The following is a 25,306-nucleotide window of genomic DNA, read 5'->3' on the forward strand; positions in this document are numbered from 1 at the left end:
CCTCCCATCCCTGCTGCTCTGTCTGTGCACGCAGACACCACTCCCATGACAATCCATTTTTTACAATGTGCTCATTTCAGATCTTAAAAATGTCCTCTCCTGTTGTTTTTGTGTCCAATTCTTTGCAGCCATATATTTGTTCCTGTATTCCTTGCTTGTCTTCATCATCAATGTATCTGACAAACATCATCAATTGTGCATAGTTGGACACATCTGTAGATTCATCAAACTGTAAAGCGAACTTTTTTCTGGATGATTTTTTCTGAAATTTGTTTAATTATGCCTTCTGCCATGTCATCAATTCTTCTTGTCATGGTGTCATTTGAATGTGGGATGGTTTTAATTTTATCTACTTCTGTTTTGCCAAACATGATTTCAGTGATTCTGATAGCAGTAGGAATCACACAGTTCTTAGCAATGGTATGTGGTTTCTTCATTTTTGCTACCATGTGTGCAATTTCAAACGAAGCTTGTAGAGCTTGTTTAGGGAGCACAAAGTATGATTTCATAGCAGCACTTGATTTTCTCAAACTTTCACATTTTCTTGTGAAAAAATCTATTGATTTGTCCTTCAGATCAGGATGTTTAATATGAAGGTGCCTTTTCAGAAGGGAAGGCTTCATACAATGATTAGACAATGTCTCATTACAAATCTCATTACAAATCACACAGAGTGGTAATGCATCCCGCAGCTCCAAGCGTACGGTGTGGGGGGGCCCTGAGGCAGCGCAGCCTAGAAAATCCCTGTGCCGCTGCCGGCCCCCCACCTGTAGCCAGCCTGGGCTCTGGGCAGCTGCAGTGGGCAGGCTGCAAGCAGCTGCACCGGGTTCTGCAGCCCCAGCATCAGCTCCATACCAGCGACTGCATGCGCACCTGCCCCAGAGCCCAGGCTGGCTACAAACAGCTGCGCTCGGCTCCAGAGCCCCATCATCAGCTCTGTGCCAGCCGCGACAGCATGTGCGCCTCAGAGCAGAGAACAGGGATAGGGTCTGAGGCAGCGCAACCCTCCCCCGCTCTCTGCTCTGAGGGGCGCATGCAGTCGCCAGTATGGAGCCCAGGCTGGCTACAGGTGGGGGGCTGGCGGCAGCACAGGGCTTTTCCCCACATTCGGCAGTGGCGGGACTGTGGGGGCAGGCAGCAGCCCCTCTCCCATTGTCACAGTCCATTCCGAGCACCAGGAAGAGCCCAATGCCACCGCCAGCCCTCCCGTGCGCAGTGAACAGGGCCCCGGACAGGCCGGGTCGTGGGGCAATCCCCACAGCGCCCTGCCCCTCCCACACTCCATCCTGCACTGTGGGGGTCTCAGTCCGCCCTCCCCACCAAAGCCCAGGCAGGATAAAAAAGAAAGAAACTTACCTGCCTGTCAGTGGGGAGTGCACAGGTATGTGTGTGCCCACCCTCTCCCTCCTGCAGTAGCCTGTGACCGGCTTGGGGTGCAGGGGTGAGCGGCCAGACATGAACCTGGTGGCAGCAAGGGGAGCGGCGATGCCCCCTTGCTGCAGGGGTCTTCCGCGCCCGCGTACCCCCTGCCTGTGTCTCGCCTACCCCCAGGGGTACGCGTACCACTGATTAAGAAACTATGGACTAGATGACCCTTGAGAACTCTTCCAATTCTATGATTTTTTAGAATCATAGAATGAAAAATATAGAAGCAATTATATATTTCAGTGTTATTCGCAGATCAAAAATATGCAGGGAAATAGTTTCCTCACAGCTTCTTATAATATGGTAACAAATCATCAGCTCCCTTTCTTTCACAACTGGAGAGCAGTCAAAGCTATATGAAAGTGCAAGACGGTTCCACTGTATATGCTCTCTTTATACCTTATCTCTTGAAATTGCTCTGGGAAGAGGGAGGGGTAAATCCACGGAACAGCCACTGGGGCACAACAGGCCAGGGATAATTTTTTAGTGCTGGAGGACCTTCATTTCAACAATCTTTGGTTTGACCCTAAGTAACACAAATGTAAAGCAGATCTTGATAGCAAGAATAGGAACTAATTTAAAGTCTTATGCTAAGTAAAGGTCCTTTCAAATTAAATGCATCCATTGGTGGTATGGTGCTATTATATAAAGAAAGATGTAACCAAAAAAATTATTTACCTACTTGCAACTGAAACTAACACCAATATATTGTTTTCAAAATGGAAAAAGAGAAGTTTGATAAGGAAATATTTTTATTTCTGTATTGGGAGCAGACTAATCTTTTTAAAGCTTTTTTTTAAAATCATGTCTATTTTTGTTTTACAACTATCTTGATAACTGTAATATTTGTTTTCTTCACAGTAGTAACCTCTCATTGGTGAAACACAGAAATAAATTTTATCATCAATATATACATAAAGAATTATTTACACATAGTATACACTGTTTGATTTTGTTCAACAAGAACTTATTCCCAGATCTTAAATGTGACTGTTTTACTTTTGCTTTTAACAAGTGTTTCTTTTCTTTTAGGGTTGATATTCTATGGGCCGGCATTTGACCATTCTCAGGGAATGAGCCCTACAATGTGTGGAGCATATTATATTTCATTCCATTGCTTCCGTTTACATCTGAGTGCATTTTCAAAGCAACCCAAGGAAGGTATCGTACATTCAGAAATAGTTTTATTTTTATATTGGATGCCCATACCCACCTTTGTGACAGTTTTCAATAACTATATCTTAATATGGAAATATTTTATTAGAGATTGGTTTTGATATTTTGCTGCTGTTTGGGTTCATTTATACATTTGTTTATTTTTCTAACTATGTTATGGATATTTTACATTATAGTTCTATGAATGGGTCACTGTGATGTAGTATCTAGTGCTGATACGAAAAAATATTGCAGGATTAAATTCTGATCTTTTGGCCATCTGCATAAACCTTGAGTAGCTCTGTAGTCAGTGGAACTGCATGAAAATGCTAATTGAGTGAAAAATTAGTGTAACATTATAAGGAAGTTCAGACTAAGACTATGTTTGTTTGGTACAGGAATAACATAGGCTTGCTCATGAAAGAGAGTTGTTTCTTACAGTTATACCTCTAGTAGATCTGTATCTTTATTGTTTCATATGACATTAATTCAGTTTTTGGTTTTTAAGTTGAATAATACTTCTTAATGAGAGACACTCTTGTTCACAAAATCCTATTAATTGGAGAAACTAGAGGCTCGTTAATCTTTTTCCTATTCACTTTCTCTGAAAACTAGGTGTTTTCAACAGCTAGGAAAGGAAAGTGTAAGTAAAAGACTGGTACAATGGATGAAGCTGTAGAAGTGTCAACTGATGGGAACTCCTTGATAAAAGCTGTCTATCAAAGCAGACTTCGCCTCACAAGACTACTGTTAGAAGGTGGAGCCTACATTAATGAGAGTAATGACAGAGGTGAAACCCCTTTGATGATTGCTTGTAAAACTAAGCATGTGGACCATCAGAGTGTCAGCAAAGCAAAAATGGTTAAATATCTACTGGAAAATAAGGCCGATCCAAATATACAGGACAAATCTGGAAAGACAGCCTTGATGCATGCTTGTTTGGAAAAAGCTGGCCCTGAAGTGGTTTCTTTGTTGCTGAAAAGTGGAGCTGACCCAAGTCTACAAGATCATTCTAATTACTCTGCACTTGTATATGCAGTAAACTCTGAAGATAAGGAGACCTTGAAAGTTCTCTTAAATGCTTGCAAAGCAAGAGGAAAAGAAGTAATCATTATTACAACAGACAAGTCTCCATCTGGAAGACAAACCACTAAACAGTACTTGAATGTGCCTCCAGCTGACATTGAGGAATGTCATTCTCCAAATGCCTGCACTTCTCCCTCAGAAATAGAACTTAAAACATCTCCATCTCCACTTTCGAGTTCACGTGAAAAAGAAAAAGCTCTCTTTAGTTTTAAGGAGCTGGATCATCCAAGAAACAAACAAGATATATCCAACTCAGTTTCTCCCACTAAAAAACCTAATTTAACACATGGAGGATCCAAGTTATCACCAGTGCAACGTCTGCAGTCTGAGCCTTGGATAAAGAGTTCTCCTTCCTTGCTCCATCAGAATAAAATTTCCTCTTTACAAGAAGAACTTCAGGATATAACTCCAGAGGAAGAACTGTCTTTTAAAATCAATAGTCTGGCTTTATCCAAGAGATATATCACCAGGCACCAAAGTATTGATGTAAAAGATACTGCTCATCTGTTGAAATCCTTTGATCAAACTGGTTCAAGAAAGTTATCATATGATGAGATAAATTCTCAGTCACTTTATGCTGAGGCAAAACATAATCAGGGTGAAATTTCAGTGGATCGGGATTCAGATTCAGTTCAAATGAGTTTTGTTTCAACCCTGAGAAGTATTATTCAAAAGAGAAGCTTAGGGGCAAATCACTACAGCTCTGATTCTCAGTTAACTACCACTAGGAGTCCTGCTACCACAGAAGATAGCAAGTCATTTCTAGGAAAGAAAAGGATTCTCTCTCCATCTTCATCCTTGTTATCAAGTTCCAGGGAATTGTTGGAGAACATACCTCTTGGTCCTCTGAGTAGAAGAAATCATGCTGTTTTAGAGCGACGTGGTTCAGGAGCTCTCCTGCTAGATCATATTGCCCAAACCAGACCTGGTTTCCTTCCTCCTTTAAATGTGAATCCCCATCCTCTACTTCCTGATATTAATTTTAGCAACAAGATTTCTGGGATGGTTTCTTGTGGACAAAAAACCCTAATTCCAACAGCACCTGCTTTTCCCAAGGAGTCCAAAAGTACAAGAATGTTGTTGAGGAGGCAGTCATTACAAACTGAACAGATTAAGCAACTAGTGAATTTCTGACAACTTAAAGTGTTAACAAATCTATACAATATGTAGATATATACAGCCTTATTCATTTCCAATCATGTTTACCATTCAAAGACCTCTGTACCCTATAAACTCTTACCAGGCAGCTTTTGGATGGCCCTCTGTCTTGGGATGAATGTAATATTTTAGATTCAGTGGGCACATCTACATGAGACCTTTACTGCACAGTTGACTAATAAACTGTGCAATAAATATCTCAGCATCTACACATGAGCCCATATTAGGTTGGAGTTAACTAAAAAAACCTCCACAACAGCACACATTTAGACGCTGGAGGGGATGACTGGGCATTAGGGTGCTTCAGTGCAGGGGCTGCCTGCTAGCTAGCCCCATGCTGAAGCTCCCTCATGCCCCAGCCAGCCCCTCCGCAGCACACTGAGCTGGGAGAAGCAGCCCCAGGCTGGTAGGCTGACTCCCCAGAGCTCCCTGCCAGCCAAAGCTGCTCTAACATGGCTCCCCAAGCCATGCATGAATAAACTCTGGAGCTTATTGATCCAGAGTTAATTGCTCCCGGGCAACCGTTCAGATGGCACACCCAAGAGCAATAAACCCCAAATCAATAAGCTCCGGAGCTTATTCATGCACGCTAATAGCATGTGTAGACATGTCCAGTGAGGGGAAAAATAAGCCTGCCCAGCTGGGGTTACACTGCAGCTATTTTCTGCAAGTCAATGGATATTTGTAATACTGTGTTTTGACATAAATTTTATAACAAAATCCTAAATACAAGGAGGTAAATCCAAAGAATGAATACTGCAGTGTCTAACTTTTAGGCTCCCTGCCTCCAAGAGGAATTCATGCGGTCCTGAATTAGGCAGCTAGGCTGCCTATGCAGTGCATAGGGAGAGTTTAGGCACAAACACATGGGATTCACAGAAGCTAGAATACTAAGCAAGGAGCCATCTAAGCTACCCTAGAAAAACTTAAGCCTCACCATCCAAGGCAGTTGGGTGTCTAACTGCACTTGGGATTCTCACTCATGAACCCTCTTCTAACCCAGGTCTCTTGAAAAAACAGTGAGAGTTCCTCACAAAATAGCTAGGGTGAGTTTGGGGGTTATTTTTTAATATCTGCTCAGTTGAGTTCAAGTTCCTCCTCTAAACTCTCTTAAATCCCTACAGAATGTTCAATTCCAAGATTATTGGATATCCTGAAATTAGTCTCTCTCAAGCTTTATCATCAGAGCTGTTCAGTTTGCTTAAATAATGAAATGTTTGTTCATTTGGCCAGAGAGAAAATTACTTTTTAGCTTAGTGGTTAGGACTCGTGGGAGGTAGCCAAGTTTCTGCTCCATGAATTGCTTAAAATTTCTTGCATAGGGTGAAGCAGCTTCACTAGATACAGATGCCTATACTTCAGTAGGCTGCTAGTAAGTGCGTACTCCTAGCTTGGGGAGATATGAGTTTTAAGTTTCTGCTCCAAACTGGGCAATGTGGGGATTTGAAAAAGGCTTCCGTTGCTCAGACAATTGCATAATCACTGAGCTAACAGTACTGTTTCTTTTGTCCTAGACTTATTTTGCTAGAGGCCTCCTCCGAGAATGCTTGTTGGATAAGGGCTTGAAGATAACATGCAGGAAAATGTCTGGTTTGGGAATGCCACTGGGACTTATGCATGAACTAGGGCAGTGAGCAACACTGACACATCGTAACAAGATTTGGGCTGTTGTGTCCATGCTTGCTGGTAGGAACATTAGCACCTAAACTGCTTGCAGACATTAAAAAAAAAACCAAACCCCACCCCCATGATTTACCAGAAGCAGCAGCATGTTCCTTTGACTTGGCTCCACAGCATCTGTATAGATCAGGCACTTCAGTGGGGCTTTTTGGTGCTTTTACCTAAAGCTGATTCAATCAGCTATTAGATCAAAGTGCCAAAAAAGCCCCACTAAAGCTCACAATCTTTACAGATGTTGGGCGAGCCGGGTCCAATTAATACGCTGTCTCTTCTGGACATGTGCTGGGCTCAGTGCAGCGGTGCACAGAATTTAAAATAAAACACCACTTTTTTTCTTTTCTTTTTTAACCATCCGCAAGCAGTCCTACATTTCTGGTAGTAAAATCCCCTGGGAACTTTAAGTATCTGCAGGTGTAGGCAGTAGCTGAGCAGAGATTTTGAGGGCCGCTATGGCACCTAAACTTTGGACTTGGATGCTTAAAATGGTAGTTGGGTTAAACCCTTTCTAGTTTTAGCCCTATGGGCCTGATTCTCCATTGCCTACATCTTTTGTAATCATTTCCACAGAACACTTCTATTCTGATTTGGTTTGACACCCAGTGTAAATTCATTTTGCATGGTTGCAAATGACTTCATAAAGCATAGGACAATGGGGAGTCAAGTTATTCTCCTCTTTCTACATTAAAAAAACTAACAGAAATAGTAGTAGAAGTTACAAGAGAGGAAAGGAGAACAGAATTGAGAGGTATAAAGTAATTCTAATTCAAAACATACTACAAAACTAGTGTAAAGTAACTGTTTTCATAAAGGAACTGCTTTTTTCAAAAACAAACCAATGTAATTCTATTAGAAAATTAACAAGTGTACTGTGTGTTATAATTTTGCCAGCAGTGTTAAAAAATGCAAAGAACTTGGTGTAACTTATTAACCAAAGGACTGGATAACAATTCCATCAGATGTTGGACTAAAAAATTGTACTTTAAGGTTTCCAGCATGGTTCCAGATATCTTTCTTGTTCCAGACATCTATCTTTGGTATTTGTATAAACTCCATGAACACTTTAAAATTAGGTTTCCATGTGGCATTTTATTGCCTGGCCTCTAAAAATGTAACAGTCTTTTATTTGTTAATTTGGATATGATATACAGAAGTGAGTCTTACTGATGTAGTAGTTGCATAATATGAACTATAATGATACTAAATACTTGCTTCTGGAAATATTAAGTGGATATCTGTGGTATTACAGCTTCAGCTTCAATTCAGATAGCATCACAATCTGTTTCCTAATGAATAGTTGTAATATTATTTCATCATGCCATTTGTATATGAACATTTCAATAGTACATATATCATGTCCCCTTTCAGTGAAGACTTCCTCATAATTCTCAGAACTCACAAAACATAACTTCCAAAGGAAGAAAATAATAGCTATGTGGAAGAGAGAGGGGAATGGTTGGTATTTGTGAGAAATCTAAGAATCTATAGTAAACCTTGTCCCCAAACAATTACAGATCTTAAAAAAATGGAATCCATTTCTTTATGCTCAGACCTGGTCCCTTAATCCATAAGGCAGAGGCAGGCAATTATTTCGGGCAGAGGGCTTACCGAGTTTTGGAAAGCTCCAGGTATCGAGGGCCGCATGGGTAGCCCCACCCCTTGACAGGTGCCCCGTCCCCTGGTTGCCATCTTGGGACTGGAAGTCCCATCCCTAAACTCTGACCTTTGCCACTGGAAGTCCCCCCCCGCCCCTTGCCCCTGGAAGTACTCCTTTGGGGAAGAGGTTTTGCCATCTTAGGGGGAAAAAACCCCCAAATGATATACTAAAAATCAAACACCCATAATAATATATTTTAATTAAAAAGATATATTTTTGTCCTGCTTTGTGTGTGTTTTGTGCTGTATTTAGAAGTGATTGCATAACAGCTCATAGTGCAGTCTTACTGTTGTATATTGTGTGGGGTGTGCAGGGGGTTATGGGTGGGTGAGTGTTTTGTGGGGAGCTGTGGGTGGGTGGGTATGGGGGTTTGTGTGGATGTGTGTATGGGTATGGTATTATGCGGGGCAGCTGGCAGGTGGGCCAGAGGTCTATAGAGCCAGGCTGGGCTGCCAGCAGGGAGAGACGGGAACTGGCCAACAGCTTGGTGGCTTTGGGTCAACTGTGGTGCACCTTGGCCTCCCGCGCAAAAGAGAGCGGCCCTTGTGGCACAACTTGGGGCCAGCGGTGTGGTTGTGGTGGCTGTGGGGCTTCGCAGTGATGACTACAGTGGAAGAGGACAACGAGGTGGGCTCGGCTGCTGCTACCTTATCACTGCACTCAAGGCAATGTGCAGTGCCACTTGTGGGAGCAGCTGCTGCCACCACAGTGCTTCCACAGTGCCTGGCAGCTGTGCTCCACCTCCCTGCACGGCTGCTGCCTCTAGGACCACACTGGCTCCTGCTGCTGCACAATCGCTGCAGTTCCAGCTGCCTCGGCCTGTTGCGGGGATGGTGCTGAGCACAAGTGGTGCTCGGCCACAGAGGCAGGGCTGTGGCAGCGGTGGCTGCCTGGTCTCATCACCTGGTGGCAGCCACCCACCACTGCAGCAGCGGCTGCATGCAGAGGCAGAGCACAGCACTGTGAGCGCAGTGACAAGGACAAGGCAGCAGCAGCCGAGCCCACCTCGTCCTCCACCATGGCTGCCACAACCACATTGGCAGCCCTGAGGGGAGCTGCAAGGGCTGCTCCGCCTCACTGCTGTGGTGACTGGCGTCTGCCGCTGTGGCCCTGCTGCCCTGGCCAAGCGCCACTTGCGCTCGGTGCCATCCCTGCTGCTGCTTTCACCACTTTGCTGCCCACCCGCCAACTGCCCTGCACCACGCGCCTGCTGGCTGCATGGCTGGACTGTGGAACTCAGCAGGAGCCAGCCTGGCCCTAAGGACTGGGGCGATCGCCACAGTCCTTCCCTACCCCTGCTTCTTACCTGAATTTCCTGCTCCAGTACAGGCACGAACAGCCCCCTGATCTCAACCCAGAAGCCTCTGTTAGGCTGTTGCAGGAGCCTGCCGTGGCTTCCCCTGGGTCCTACTGCCCTTGGCTCCTGTCATCTTTGATAGGAGCCAGGGGCAGATAAATATTATCTAAATTTTTTAGGGGCCCCACAAGCTGGATAGAATGGCCTGGTGGTCTGGATCCAGCCTGCGGGCCATATTTTGCCCACCCCTGCCAGAAGGGGGTAACTGTCTGGATGGGCAAGTGATACAGCTCTGTCTGTGCCCTCCCTTGTGTTGCTAAAGTGAGCACTGAGTCCACTGATATAAATTTTGTTAATTCAACTTCAGAGGGACTTTTCCACAGGCAAATGTGGGTTTGAGAAATGTTTGTGGTACTAAAAGTGTCTTTTCCCTAGCTACTATGGTTTAGCATCCATAGAACCACATATGCATATGGTGTGATAATGGCTGAAGAAATTATGCAGTATAGACATGTACTCTCCTTTCTACCATATTTGAGCATGATTACCACCCTGTTCCATGCAGGGCCCACAAACATCTGCTCTGAAAAAATATGTATTAACTTGCATTTTGTGACTAGCTGTTTGATCCAGAATGCTGTTTCTATTCAATCATTTGCGTGTATACAGTTATGTTAAAATAATATTAAGAATGAAAAATCAAGCACTCGGAAACCTCAGAATTAAGGTTACCTGTGCAATTCATGGCTATTTGCTGACAGTGAGCAAATAGACTAAAAGAAATTTTCATTTTCATTTGGGCCAGGGAAAAAGATTCCCCTACAACACACACTTCTGCCTTTGTTATGTCCAAGGCTGAATCCTTTTGTTGACAGCCTGTCTGCCCCCAGCCTTTTCAACCAGTTTTCTCCCCGCCATTCATGCTTCTTGTCTTAATCTCATTGCCCATTCAGTACCAGCCTCCATACCCTGTATCCAATAGCATATCTAGGAATGGTGCAAAGGGGGTGTGATCCCAGCACTTTGGCTGTGCCGCACATGTTCAGTGAACTCTAAGTTCACTCCCTGGTCAGTGTGGACTCCTTCCACAGCTCTGCACGAGCAGTGAGCTCTGAGCTCACCACCCCATCAGACCATGGTCTACCTGGAGCTCATACTTCCATGTAGCTCCGGAGCCCAAGGATGCATGATGCTGCTGTTCACCCTTCCCTTTCCATTTCATTCCCACTGAATTCAGTAACAGCTTACCCCACTGGCTCTGGAGCTGTCAGAAAGGGGCTTTGGGCAGAACCCATGCCAAGAGCTCACATGACACAGCTGAAGTGAGGCGTGCAACCACACTGCCACATCCATCTCAATTCCTCTTGTGGGATAAGATCAAGTATAGTCGCTGCACTGGCCTGTTACCTGAACCAAGGAATTTAAATGGTATTGTGTAGTGGAGGGTGCACCCCAGGCCAATGCACTGCAGACAAGATGTCTTAGGAGTCTTGTGATTAGCTTCCCACTGGCCCACTTCCAGTGGGAGGATCTTGGCTACACACCTACTTTATGGAAATGGGGGCCTCCTCCTGTGGCCTTTGGTTAAGGGCAAGTGAGACTTGGGGGCATCTGAACCCCAAGCCTCCAGGCTTGGGCCTGCACACAGGATGCCTGACAATGGGTCTGGGAGTATCTGAAACTCCAGGCTGAAAAGTCTGGGGGAGAGGACACTTACTGGTTATAGCGCCACATGGTGTTTGAATGATTGAGTGTTGCTCAATCAAGAGGATTTGGAACTGATTTGGCTAATTGATGGGGGTGCACTAATAAAGACTTTTTGGGCTGATACCAATGGTTGATTATTAACAAACCATATCAACTGATACCAATCCAATTCCTGATATGCAGCCTGGCAGCTTGGAGAGCAGCATCCCACTGGTAAGTCTGTTGGGCGGGGAAAGGGGCATGAGGTGGCAGATCGGGGCCCCCATGGTAAGGGAGAGAGTGGGGCTGGGGAAGAGACAGGCACTGCACAGCTGGGGCAGGGCATGAGATGGAGCCACAGGGGTAGCTCTTGCCATTGTGCGCATCCCCAGGGGAGGTATGGGGGGCATATGCCCTCCAAATCTGTGTGTAGGATGAGGGTGGGCTGCCCGCTCAGGGTCAGGGGCAGCACTAGGCTCTTCCCTGCAAGGAGGACCAGGCTAGGACAGGGCTATGGCGGGGCGGCTACAGCGCTGCCACCGCCCGCCTCATGCACAGCCCCAGCCCCCTCATTGAGAAGAGCCCAGCACCACCCCCCAGCCCCAAGCGGGCAGCCCTCCCTCACCCTACACACAGATCTGGGGCGTACATTGCCCCCATACCTCCTCTGGGGAAGCGTGCAGCGACAGGAATGGTGCCTCCTCCCACACCCCCACAGATGAGCTGTGGCTCTGTCACGCGCTCTACTCTGCCCTGGCTGTGCAGTGCCTGCCCCTGCCCCTGCCCCAGCCTCCCTGCATCCATTACCCCGGCGGTCCCCCCCCCCCCCCCCCCCAGACTTACTAGCTGGACGCTGCTCTTAAAGCTGCTGGGCTGCACCCCTGGCTGTGTGTATGCTATGGCTGTGCACATACACACAGCATTTATTGGCAACATTATCAGCCACATCAGCCAAAAAAGCTGATGGCTGATAATGTCAATTTTCCTTTTATCGGTGCAGATCAACATGGACTAATGTATCAGTGTACCTCTACTAACTGACTTGAAATACGAAAAATTTTCCAAAAAAGAAAAAAAATCTCAAGTCATCCCTGCCAACAGCAGGCCCCTGCCTAGATATCCCTTCCCTGTCCTCTGGGCTCCAAATCCTAGCCTTCTTTGAACTAAGGCTCTCAGTCACAGTTTTCCTTCCTGGCCTCCTCACCCTATCACCTTATTGCCTTGCCAGTCCCCACTTTGACTTGTCTGATCTTAGCTTCACCATCTGGCATAGCATCTGTCCCCCTGTTTTGATGCCTGGTCCTGGTATTTTTGCCCAACCCCTCTCAGCATCAATATCCTTCCCAGCCTGTATCAGTTTTGTCTCAGGTTTGTTGTCTCTATCTACTCCTCCCTCCCTGTCCAATTCTTCTCCCACTCCCTGCATTCAGTTCTCTTCCTTCATGTTTCTCCTTACCGCCTACAATGTGATTTCATGACAGAGCAGTGGTGTCTAGCCCCACAGCTGTTGCAGGGGAAATCCCGGTTGGCCTCTGCAGCCATAGTGTTGTAGCAAGCTCAGATGCTCTTTGGAAACAGAACAGGCACGCTCCAGTCAGCAAATGGGAGCTGTAAAAAGAAGTCAAGCAAACTCAGTGCAGATGGTATCTACAAATAATTTACTTGCCTAATTAGTCTGTATTGAAATAGAACAGATTTGTCGATGCTTTATAAACTTAGTCAAATTTGGACATTTTTCAGAGAAAAAGAAAAGCATCTCTCAAAGAGAAGTCAACCCCCTCCCACATTCCAAGTTCTTGATTCAAAGCCTGGAGGTGTCAGAGCCTCTGAATTAAAGAGTTGTAAATTTTTCTTTTAACTTGAGCAATAAAACATTTTCCCCTAATCTTATTTACAAAAGTGCTGGACTATACTTATTGAAACTTTAAAATACAGTTGGAGGCAGGCAGCTGACATGACAAAAATCACCTCAAATGGTTAAAGTATGGCAAAGTTATATGCAACTGTAAAACTGGATTTATAATGGGAAGTTTCAGGAGCAGACAGAGCAGGTAGCATTACCTGTGCTACCCTACTATTGGATCTTTTAGTAATCTTGTAAAAATGAAATTGTGATAATAGTCCCACACTGTGGGCATGTCTACGTGAGACGCTACGGTGACATAGCATTGGTAGGCACTAACAGTGACGCCATCACTACAGCAACATAAGGTCAGAAATGACCCATGCGCCACTAGAACTGTGCAGTACTGGCAGGTACTGCACAGTCATTTAGTACTTGCACCAGTACTGCACCGCGCCAGCGGAACACGGGTCATTTCAACCCTCTGTCGCTATAGCAACGAGCTACAGTGACGTAGTAGTGACATCATAGTGTCTCGCGTAGACATGGGCACAATGACAAATGCACCCACAATTCTACGTCACCATAGCAACAAGCTAGACTTCTGCAGCTTGTCACTACGGTGATGCAGTGTAGCAGCTCATGCAGACACACCCACTTGCTTTAGCAAGTACTAAATGACTGCGCAGTACCAACTGCACAGTCAGCGGCATGTGTAGACATGCCTTGTTTATAACAATTCAACAATAAACTGCCAGGTAACAGGCAAAATGTTTTTCATAACTACCAGATTTGCAATCTCTAAATATCGTACAACTATGTTATATATACACATAAAAGTCATTACAGATACAAATTCAATATCTTGTCTGGGGGTCATTATTAAAGCAAGGAGTCTAAGGGGACAAATTCCTGAATGTGTTCTATGTAGGGTAATTTAAAGAAGTTAAATCACGGTCTTAAATTTATTTTTTTCCCCAGAGATTCTTCTATTTTTGATAAGAAAAGCAGTACTGTTTATGTGGGCTACGTAAGAGAGCTAAACAGCAATGAAATAATACTATCTCTTGGGATGTTCCTATAATTGCAATCTTTAAAGGAAATCAAATAAGCTTTTTAACACTACCAAAACTTTAACAAAGATGAAAAAAAATCTTCGGATACCAGCCTCAAAGGACTCTCACTATTGCCTCATACTGCCAGGAAGGGACATGTCAGAAGTCATTTTACTTTTTTGCAACTCTAATAGAAAATAAAAAACTCCTCACACCATGTCACTTTCCAAGAAACCTCCAGTTACCTCCATTTTAGAGATCAGGCTTGGGCTCTGAGTGTCACAGTTAGCACATGTCTGGTTGGAGCATGGTTGTGAACAGGAGTGGGTCATAATCAAAGTCTGGGAAAGCAAGCCAAAGGTCAAGGACTTGGGGAGGTGGAGGCAAGATGGAGAAAAAAACTAGAGCAGAAGTTCGAAGTGAGACAAAACAAGGCAGCCAACAGAGCAACGTCTGGAGACAAGGCCTTACAAGGGCCACTCAAGGTATGAGATACCTACTGATCACACTTTTGTCAGCTTTCTGCTCAGTCTTTAGGAAGAGTTCCGAGGGAGAAGTATGGTCACCTATGGGCAGGACTTCTGGTAAGGTATGGCCCAAGATGATTACCTAAAACTGAAGGTGTAGTTGTGCAAATGCTCACTCATCACAGATATCTGATCTTTCGTTATCATCTATTTTGACGGATCTGCTTTTCCCCTTTGCTTTGAAAAAATGGCAGCAATGTGGGAATTTTTTCATGATCTCCCTACTTTCCAGTTAACTGAATTATTTATTCCTGGCCAGCCTATTTTGTGACAGTCTGGCTGCGTCTACACAAGACGCTGACTGCAGTTGTTACTGTGCACTCATTTAGTACTTGGGTATGCAATTTTCTTCTCCAGAGGTTTTATCCATCTCTTGTTGTGGTAAGAGAAGGCAGGAAGCCCAAGGGTATTTGAAAATATGGATGTAAACTCACAATCTTTCCTTAAGAGATGACTTCATGACAGTTTTATAGTCTCTGTCAATCAAATGTTTAGTTCTTCCATACAAGCTTTTACTATTAATCATTTGTATTATGGTAGCACATAAGGTTCTCAGCTGCAGATCCACTGTGCTAAGCACTGTGGGGTGTAAGAAACAGTCCTTGAAATGCTTTTGAATGTTTTAATTAGTCTGTTCCTTACAGCATCTTGCATACATTTTACCAGGCCTTTTACCCATTGCTCCATACTGATCATCTAATGGCATCAACAGAAAACAAATTATAGAGTGAAACAAAGGTAAGGGGAAGAGACCTGCCATGCATCAGTTGCTCTGTAACTATTTTGTACATCTGCTCTTATGCCAAGGTAAGTGGAAGTAAGGATATGGGAGATGTGACTCAGCTAAGAGCTCTCCTTCCCCATGAAAAGATGCAGCATCCTACCCATGTAGAATGGGTTCAGAACAGTAGGTCTTAGCTCAGACTTTGATGTCACATGGAAGTCACATGGAAGTCTCCCACATAAGAAAATTTCAGCAGTCTGTATAATCCCAATGTAAGTAATACAAATTAATTTCACATTCTATTCTAGCAGCTAATGACAATCAGGAACAATATCCATTTATGGCTGCACTTCCAAATTCAACTAGCACTCATTCCAGTAACCACCAATGTATGTAGTCTGGAATGGGGAGCTGATGTGGAAGAATCTGACACTTGGTCTCTCCAGAGACACTTTCTGCATTATACTGTTTTCGAGTTTGCTTATAGGAAGGGTTTTCCATACATAACAATTCAGAGACTTGCTGAAAGGCACATGTAACTAGTATCAGAAAGGTGAAATGCTGATCTGCTTCAAGCAATCAGAAAGCATTAATCTAAGGAGAGCTCTGCCCTGCCCTGCCCCTACCATGTTGGCGCACAAGACCCAGAAGGTGTGGAAGCAGGCCCTCTCAGAGGTCGAGAGAGGCCCGGGCCACTTCCATTTTTTGAGGCTCAAAATACAATGCAGTAATTTGTAATTAATGTTCCTTTTTTATTTAACAAGTGCTTTTCTAGCTTTTTTCTTCTTTCAATCCTGTCAGTGTATCTCTGTGTCTATATGTATAACCTTCATTTGGAGATAACGTCAAAAGTCTAAATCTGAGGCCCTCTGTGAATGAGAGGCCCAGGCCAAATGGCCCTCCTGGCCCCACCTGTGATAGGCCCTGTGTGGAAGTGAGATTATACCAAGTTGCTATAAATCAGTAATAGGAAAGTTAGTTTCCATTTAATTCATTAGTTAAAATTACATTCAGTAGGACATATTAGGTCAAATCCCTACTGAGGTAAAAGTGTAAATCCTCTGACACAAGTGGTTTATTTACACTCTTTGGAAAGGGGAAAATAAATATTACTTTTGATAACATCATAACCAACCAATTAAAAATGTTGAAGAATTAAAAGAAAAAACATTATTTGAAATCTTTAAACATTGAATTTGAATCTAAAAAAAAGGTTTCCTGATCTGCTTCTCATCCTAAGATTTTCTTTGTTTCAGTGTTCAAATATTACAAAATTACTGTTTTTTACTTCTGCTTATTATACCAATTTGAGCTATGCTATAAACTTGCCAAGTGTATTTACTTGAACATTTGCACATTCCAAGTAACAGGTTTCAATATAACAGATTGCATAATAAATAATTAAATCTTTAATTTAATTTAAGTGTCATCTTTTTGGTCTGATGAAAATCCACTTTTGCCTGTTTAATTTAAGCCAAGTGCTAACATTTCTTGCAATTAATATTTTTATCCAAAATAATTACTTTTTAGTGAAATCTGAAATATAATGTTTATAAAATGACAGTAACTTGTATGACCAACAGGCTAAGGTTTGGAGAGATGATGTAGCTGTGATTGTCCAGGAAATATATAGGAGGCAAGGCTTTTTTTCATTTTATCTTTTATGAGACCAACAGTATAGTAAGGAGACATGTTCGATAAGTTTTCTGGTATTTATCTCAAGACATGTCTGCTTTTCTCCTAGACCTAAAGAAGGGCAGTCTGTGCCCAATACCGTTGAGTCCAATTAAAGATGTCACCAAAAATCCTCACCAACATGTTTGGAGGACTTTCCACTCCCCCCCCCCAAATATGTAAAGCAATCTGTATACTTTGTAATAAGGGTCTGACCCAAGTTCATTTATGAAGATAGAAAGACTCCCAGTGACTTCAGTGGGCTTTCCATCAGCCTGTATTTGAACCAGAAATAACTGGAGAGACTACACAGGAATTTTACAGAAATTATATGAAGAGAACATCACAAAATATGTAACAATACACCAGGCGGCTAGTAGAAATAGATATAAAAAATATTTCACAGAAAGACTGCAGAGACTATATAATGAAAACAGCATACAGTACTTTGTTCCCTTTGTATATGTTGAATTACCATTATAGAAACTACAATGATGAATTCTGTTCATCTACTAAAAGGAATGAAATAGGTTAAATTAAATATTAAAAAAATACATTTCTGATTGGAGTTTAATAAAAAAGCTTTTAAGTATTATCTTAGATACTGCCCAGAAGAAAATCAGCAGATAATTATGATCTAGAGACTTCCCTTCAGAAGATATACATCTTCATTTCTTTTTTTCTTCTAGTTGATACACATAATTAATCATAGTTGTGCACCCTCAAAAGAAATAGCAATTTGCAAAAGGTTCTGATCACAAAAGGAAGTTATCAATGTCTGGGTTTTTTTTAAAAGAAAAGTACTTCTTGAAGTATTATGTAACTAATTTGCCATTACAGCAACATTGTTGCAGAAGTGGTGTCTAATGTTGATGCTCATTAGTCAGTATTAAAAGTAAAAAGCAGTTCACTTCTTTTGTTGTTGTTCTTGCTGTGTGATGCAAAAACAAAGCCTCAAATATTTTTCTTCTGCTTTTTATAAAATAAATAAAATTTAGAGTTTAAGGAAATGTGCACAAGCCTCATGTTCTTCATGTCTGAGGTTTCTCAGGCCTTAACTGAAAGAGTCAGGAGTTGACTCTTTAACAAAAAGACAACATTTTCTCTCAAATGCTTTACAGGCTTGTTTATACAAGTAAATTGAACCAATTTAATTTCATTTCGATTTAATCCAATGTAGCTAACTCACTGCAAACTCCTATGTGGGAGACTCTTATAATCAGTGAAATAGTGAGTGGTTTATTTTGTTTTAATTTAAATCCAACTGAATTCAAATTAATGTAAGCAAAAAACCCAACGCTCCTATGTCACACATTTGCACAATTTTAACTATATTGGTTTAAATCCATACCTCAATTTTTCTTTCTGGGGAAGGCATCATATGTTTTTGTTTCTTGTTTACACCTGTTTTATACAAACTGAATAAAAATAGCTTTTCTTCTTAATCGGACTGTATTTGCATGATGTTTTATGTCAGTCCTACTGATCTTCCTGTTATCTGTAACATCACTCAACGAAAACATACAAGACAAGAATTTAAAAGTGAAGCAGCAATAAAATACTAACTACAAAAGTAAAACAGAAAAGCCTTTTAAGCTTTGTTTCCTCCATTATAATGAGGAAAATGCCAAAAACCCAGTTTTCTCTTTGCTAGGTTTCCCTTAAGAACCAAAATTTGCCAACATGTAAAAACATCTTTACTGAAAATTGTTGACTGTAATTACAATCTTTTCTGGCCTTACAGTCTAGGAATCTATGAATACCAACTCATTATTTTACCTTTTCCATTCAACATTATCATTTTAAAATATATAAAAGCTATATAGTGTGGCACCTCTAGTCATTTAATGTGCAACATTCTATTGGCATTTTCAGAATTCAATTTTGCCTTCTGCTATAAGGATGCTGGTTCAGACTGGGAGGTTTTTTTGGGAGGTAAGAGTAAGAAATAACTCAGCTGGACCAATGCTGACCATGACCAAAACTTTTTCTTAGATGCAGATGGCTGGATAAGCTGTGGGAAAATTAGGGGGTTTTTAAACTCAGATAAGGATGCAGAAATCTGCAGGGAAAAGTGTTCATCCCATTAACCTTATTTTTAGCAGAAGTCACTGTGATCCAGTTACTTTGTTTAGTTATGACCAGGGATCCTGGTTTTCTCTGTTAAAAAAAATACCCAATTTTTGGATTAATCGAAAGTAACCTAAAATTCACATTTTTCTGTGATTAAAATGAAATACCATTATCGATATTAGTGGTGTTTCATTAAAAAACCAAACAAACCAACCCTCCCCTCCCCCCAAAAAAACCCAAACCACACAGAAAAGTGTGGATTTTGAGTTACTTTTTTTAAAATCTGAAAATTGGGGATTTTTTTCTCAGAGAAAGCCAGGATCCCTGGTTATGATGGGCAGTGCTAATAGGATAATTTTTCTTTTATGCTTAAAACCAAGTGAAGAAAACTGCTACCAGATATCTGGTCTAACTACTTATAGCAATGGGCTGTATTTGAAATGCTAGTGTACTTAAAAAAACAAGGTCCTAAGTAAAGTATGACAAAATAGTCAGAAATATCAAAGCATCTTCAATTGTGTAAAAATAAAGACATGAAGTAGAAATGCTTGAAAAGCCCTACTGTAGGTTATTTTAAACATGGAAGTGATACTTCCATGCAAAAAAGCATTCTTGTCCAGGTAGGTTATAGTTGTAGTAAAACAAACATATTACACATTTTGACAATTATTTCTGACTTCTGCAATTCTTACTGCGAGCTTTAAAAAGATGACCGAGAAAGCAGCATTGGCAAAGAAACAGTTGAAGCTAGTTCTAAATTTTCTAACAACTCAAAACAGAGTGAAATAAAAACCACTGATTAATTAGACAAAGTAGTGGTAACTTCACCCTTGCTTCCAAACTCCTCTCCCCCAATCATACACAAACTAAAATAATCTAAAAATGCACATTCAGAGATTCCTACTGAATGTGAAAAAGTATATTAAAAAAATCTATGCATTTTGGACCCAGCAACTATATACAATGGAGGGTTATGCTGGCTCTTATATTAAATAGAATGTTTACCAACATGCATAGCGTTTAAAATTGTTTTTTTGGGTATGAAGGAAGAAGAGCAAATTATCCCTGTTCATTGTTATCTCACCTATAATAAAGGACTAGAATTCAGTATTTGTCAAGGAACACTACTACCATCCCAGGCAATGACTTGAGGTAGGAGATTATTAGTTTATGTATTTTAGTAAGTTCTTCCTGTATATGCTTTTCTGCTTACTAGAGAACATCCATCTGACAGTGCAGAGAAGAACCATAGGGATGAAATGGTTGCAAATGTTGCTCAAAAATGTACAAGTGACTATGATTTGAGAGAATTAATGATCTTAAGGAAAGGAAGACATGAGTACAGCAAAACAAGGATGCTGAATTTAAAAGGAGAAACCAGAGAAAATACAAGGTCCCATGGATAAACAAATTAAAAGAGAGGATGGGGTTAGAAAAAGAATCCAATGGAGGGCTGTCATTTTCTAACAGATGTAATAATGGCAGCTCAATACCAAGTTATTTTAGTACAAAGGAAAAAATAAGAACCACAGGAGACTGATTTGGCTATACAAGGAGCTTTCAGGCTATCTTCAAAACCAAGATAAATGCACAGGGAACAGAAGAAAAGACATGTCACTGTACAGAGCCACAGCACAAAAATGTAGGGACAAAAGCAGAAAACAAAAATGGAAATCTTACTGTAGTCACAAATGATAGTAAAGGCAAAAAGAAATCTACAAAATTTACAAAAATATCAGATAAAAAAAAAATCAGGGAAACTAGGGGTAACAATGCTCAATGAGAAAGGTGAGCTGTCACTGGAAGACATTAGGAAGGCAGAACTGTTCCATGCTTTACTTCAGTCTTCATGAAAACAAAAGTCTGCAATTAAAAAACTAGCAGAATTGACAGAACAAAGAGGGATGCTGCTTCTCAGCCCAGCTTTAGAAGTTTTTTGGGTACGTCGTCCAGATCTGGTGTTCTTTTGTTCAAGATCCTTTTAATTGCAAGTGCTATTTCCAGTTTTCATGGCTGTAGTTCTTTTTCAGCTGTCAAATATTTATTAAATTATATTGGTTAATCTTCGTGCAGTTCCTCATAGTATTATGGTAAGTTCATTTGCAGGTGCACATCCAGGTGCACATCTGCGAGGGGCAAGCAGGGGAGGGTATGCTTAGGGGCAACCAACATGGGTTCATTAAAGGCAGGTCCTGTAAGACCAACCTGGTGGCTTTCTATGACCAGGTCACAAGATCCTTGGACGCAGGTGTCACGGTGGACGTAGGCTTTCTGGACTTTAGGAAGGCCTTTGACACGGTCTCTCACCCCATTTTCGTTAAAATATTAGGAGATTGTGGTGTTGATGCCTACACAGTCAGATGGGTCGCCAATTGGCTGGAGGGCCGCACCCAGAGAGTGGTAGTAGATGGGTCATTTTTGACCTGGAGGGATGTGGGCAGTGGGGTCCCCCAGGGCTCGGGCCTGCACTGTTCAACATCTTGATCAGCGACTTGGACAAGGGGGTGAAAAGCACCTTGTTCAAATTCGCGGATGACACTAAGATGTGGGGAGAAGTAGGCACGCTAGAAGGGAGGGTTAGGCTGCAAGTGGATCTGGACAGGTTATAGGGGTGGGCAAATGAGAACAATACTGACAAGTGCAAGGTGCTGCACCTGGGGAGAAAGAACCAGCAGCATATCTACAGGCTGAGGAACTCCCTTCTCGTCAGCACAGAGGCAGAAAAGGATCTTGGAGTCATTATAGACTCCAAGATGAACATGGGCCGCTGATGTGGGGACGCAGTCAGGAAGGCCAACCACACCTTGTCACGCATACACAGATGCATCACAAGCAGATCCAAAGAGGTGATCCTCCCCCTCTATGCAACATTGGTCAGGACGCAGTTGGAGTACTGCATCCAGTTCTGGGCACTGCACTTCAGAAGGGATGTGGATAACATGGAGAGGGTCCAAAGGAGGGCCTCTCGCATGATCAGGAGGCCCTACGAGGAGAGGCTACAAGATCTGAACCTGTTCAGCCGCCACAAGAGAAGGCTGAGAGGGGATCTGGTGGCCGTCTATAAACTGGCCAAGGGAGACCAGCAGGCAATGGGAGAGTCCCTGTTCCCGCGAGCACTACCGGGAGTAACAAGGAATAACGGCCATAAGTTGACGGAGAGTAGATTCAAGCTAGATATCAGGAGGAACTACTTCACAGTCAGGGTGGCTAGGATCTGGAACCAACTTCCAAGGGAAGTAGTACTCACTCCTACCCTGGGGGACTTCAAAAGGAGGCTAGATAGACACCTTGCCGCGGTCAGTTGACCCCAGCATCCTTTCCCGCCCATGGCAGGGGGTTGGACTTGATGATCTGCTCAGGTCCCTTCCAACCCTGCCAACTATGAAACTATGCTTTTCTCACCTGTCTTTGATTAATCACTCTTGTTTGTAGAGTAAAAAATCCATTAATACAGCAAACAACTTAATTAAATTGCCCTTTTCTTGCTATCTTCTAATTCCTGGCATACCTCACTCATCTCTTCTGCCTAACTTTTGGATACATTTACTCAGCTTTGATCTGTCCTCTGGTCTTGTTTTTCTTTTTTTTCTACTCGGTATACTGATCAAATTCACCGATTAAAAAAAAGTGAGAAAGCCACTTAGGAGAATAGAATTAAAATGAAAGGGAACTTCACAAGTTAGAGAATTAGGTTACAAAAGCATAATGAAATTGAAAGGCAAATGTACAGTGCTCAGAGCTATCCTGGGGAGGGGGGGACAGGGGGGGCATGTCAGGGCAACTGCCCCAGGCCCCATCGCTTTGGGGGGGCCCCATGGAACTGGGCCGGCTTTGTGTCTGGCTGCCTGCCACCACCACCTCCCCACCTCTGCCACCAACACTGCATCCAGGCCTTGCACAGGCTGATTTGCCCAGGGCCCTGCACCCTGCTACGGTTGTCTCTGACAGTGCTACACAGGACTGAAAAGCCAAAGGCACAGATTCTGAATTGCAGATAACTCGCATAGGAGTAGCATTTTCAAGAAGGCTCTGAGCATTATAGTGGATCACAAAGTCAATACAAGTCATCAATATGATACTGTTGCAAAAAAGCAAATACATTCTTGGGTTGATTTAACAGAAGCATTGTGTAAGACTAGGTTGTAATGATTAGGCCACTGAAGGGCAGGGAATGGTTCAGAGTTCAGGAGCCAAACTGCCAAATCCAGAGGGAAATCCAGGGACAGAGTCTGGAAACCCAGGGACAGAGTCTGGAAATTAGATGCTGAGTTACCAAATCCATGGTACGATCCACAGGTCAGATTCTGAGAACAGAGTTAAGCAAGTTCAGGAAGCATTCATGGGGAAATCCAAAGCTGGAATCCAGGAACAGTGCCAAAATTAAGGTCAGGAACCAGGAAAGCCAGCAAGCACAGGGATCAAGAGGCTTGCAGAAACAGAATACAGTCAGAACTGCTGCCCTGAAAGCTGCTGCCATAGATGGGAATAAATGGGAAGACCGAGCTCCCAGCAGTGAATCAGGAAGTCAGCTGGTTAACTAGCTAGGGCAGAGCTTGTCAGCAAAAGCCCCAAGGCAGGTGTAGCTACCTAGGTATTTAGGGCACCTACACACGTGCTGGACATCTGCTCCAATGCATGCTATAGGAGCCGTTCCAATTAAAGTGCTCCCCACTCCACTCCAGAGCACATGTAAAGACTCCCTTACTCCAGGCTAGGATCTCTGACACATTGTGCATGACATGGAAGACTCAAAACTGGTTAGACCTCAGCTGGAGTCATTTTGGGCACCACATGTTAAAGGAGAAACTAGAGAATCCACAGATGAGCAATGAAGGAAGTAAAGAATTTAAATTAATCCTGCATAACGAAAGACCTAGGCACGTCTGGTATGGAGAAAGGGACTAAGTGCTGCCAGGATAGAGGTTTTAACATTTTATAGACTGCTATAAAGAAAATTAAAAGCTGCCTTCTTTTTGCCACAGAGGTTAGGACAGGAGACAGTGGGCTTAAATTACAGCAAAGACTGACATCAAATATCAGGAAAAATGTCCTAATTATAGTTGTCCTAATCACAGTTTCCATAGAGCAATGGAAAAAGTTACCTAGGGAAGTTGTGGCATTTCCTTTATTAAAAGCTTTAAAAGAGGCTGGATAGATACCTATTTTTTTTTTATCCAGTGAATCCTAAATCCTAGATGAATCTTGAGGTCCCTTCCAGTCTATTATTTGAGTACTATGCTTCCTTTGCTCATCCTTTTTAAAACTTTCAATATGTGGTGTAACAAGTTCTGGAAGCATTTGTATTGTATGTAGTCAATAAAAAGTTTATTAAAGAGGCCATCCTTAATGGACTGGCCGACGCCAACATCTTAAGGGATAGCTAGCACGGGTTTGTTGCGGGTAGGTCTTGCTTGACCAATCTCATTTCCTTCTACGACCAGGTGACCTATCACCTGGACAAGGGAGAAGAGATTGATGTCATATATCTTGACTTCAGAAAAGCCTTTGACCTGGTTTCCCATAATCACCTCTTAGAGAAACTGGCCAATTGTCGCCTTGGGTCCTCCACGATCCACTGGCTGGAAAACTGGCTCCGGGGTCGGACCCAGAGGGTAGTAATTGATGGAAGTCACTCATCGTGGTGTCCTGTGACCAGTGGGGTCCCCCAAGGCTCTGTCCTTGGACCCATACTGTTCAACATCTTCATTAATGATGTGGACACTGGAGTCAGAAGCGGACTGGCCAGGTTCGCTGATGACACCAAACTTTGGGGAAAAGCATCCACACCAGAAGACAGGCAGGTGATCCAGGTTGACCTGGACAGGCTCAGCAAGTGGGCGGACGAGAATCTGATGGTGTTCAACACCGATAAATGCAAGGTTCTCCACCTTGGGAAGAAAAACCCGCAGCATCCTTATAGGCTCGGCAGTGCTATGTTGGCTAGCACTATGCAAGAAAGAGACTTGGGGGTCATCATTGACCACAAGATGAACATGAGCCTGCAATGCGATGCGGCGGCTAGTAAAACGACCAAAACGCTGGCTTGCATCCATAGATGCTTCTCAAGCAAATCCCGGGACGTCATTCTCCCCCTGTACTCGGCCTTAGTGAGGCCGCAGCTGGAGTACTGTGTCCAGTTTTGGGCTCCACAATTCAAAAAGGATGTGGAGAAGCTTGAGAGAGTCCAGAGAAGAGCCACGCACATGATCAGAGGTCAGGGAAGCAGACCCTACGATGACAGGCTGAGAGCCCTGGGACTCTTTAGCCTG

At 42.9% G+C, this 25,306-nt stretch overlaps 2 protein-coding genes across 3 annotated transcripts in view; one reads left to right on the forward strand and one right to left on the reverse strand.

Moving 5' to 3' along the window:
• ANKRD34B (ankyrin repeat domain 34B) overlaps positions 1-5,072 on the forward strand; it is a 12,767-nt gene extending 7,695 nt beyond the window's left edge. The window contains exons 2-3 of one of the 2 annotated variants that reach the window (XM_006039471.3): positions 2,458-2,586; positions 3,196-5,072. In XM_006039471.3, the coding sequence (XP_006039533.2) occupies positions 3,244-4,800 (1,557 nt within the window). In that variant the 5' untranslated portion in view covers positions 2,458-2,586; positions 3,196-3,243 and the 3' untranslated portion in view covers positions 4,801-5,072. Of the gene's footprint in view, positions 1-995; positions 2,587-3,195 lie in introns of those variants that run through there. The other variant, XM_025214758.1, reaches the window with a different exon arrangement.
• Positions 1-25,306, reverse strand: part of FAM151B (family with sequence similarity 151 member B) — a 102,672-nt gene that overhangs the window by 32,908 nt on the left and 44,458 nt on the right. The window lies entirely within an intron of this gene.

This window comes from Alligator sinensis, unplaced genomic scaffold (genome assembly GCF_000455745.1).
Source record: "Alligator sinensis unplaced genomic scaffold, ASM45574v1 scaffold541_1, whole genome shotgun sequence".
Taxonomy (NCBI): Eukaryota; Metazoa; Chordata; order Crocodylia; family Alligatoridae; genus Alligator; species Alligator sinensis.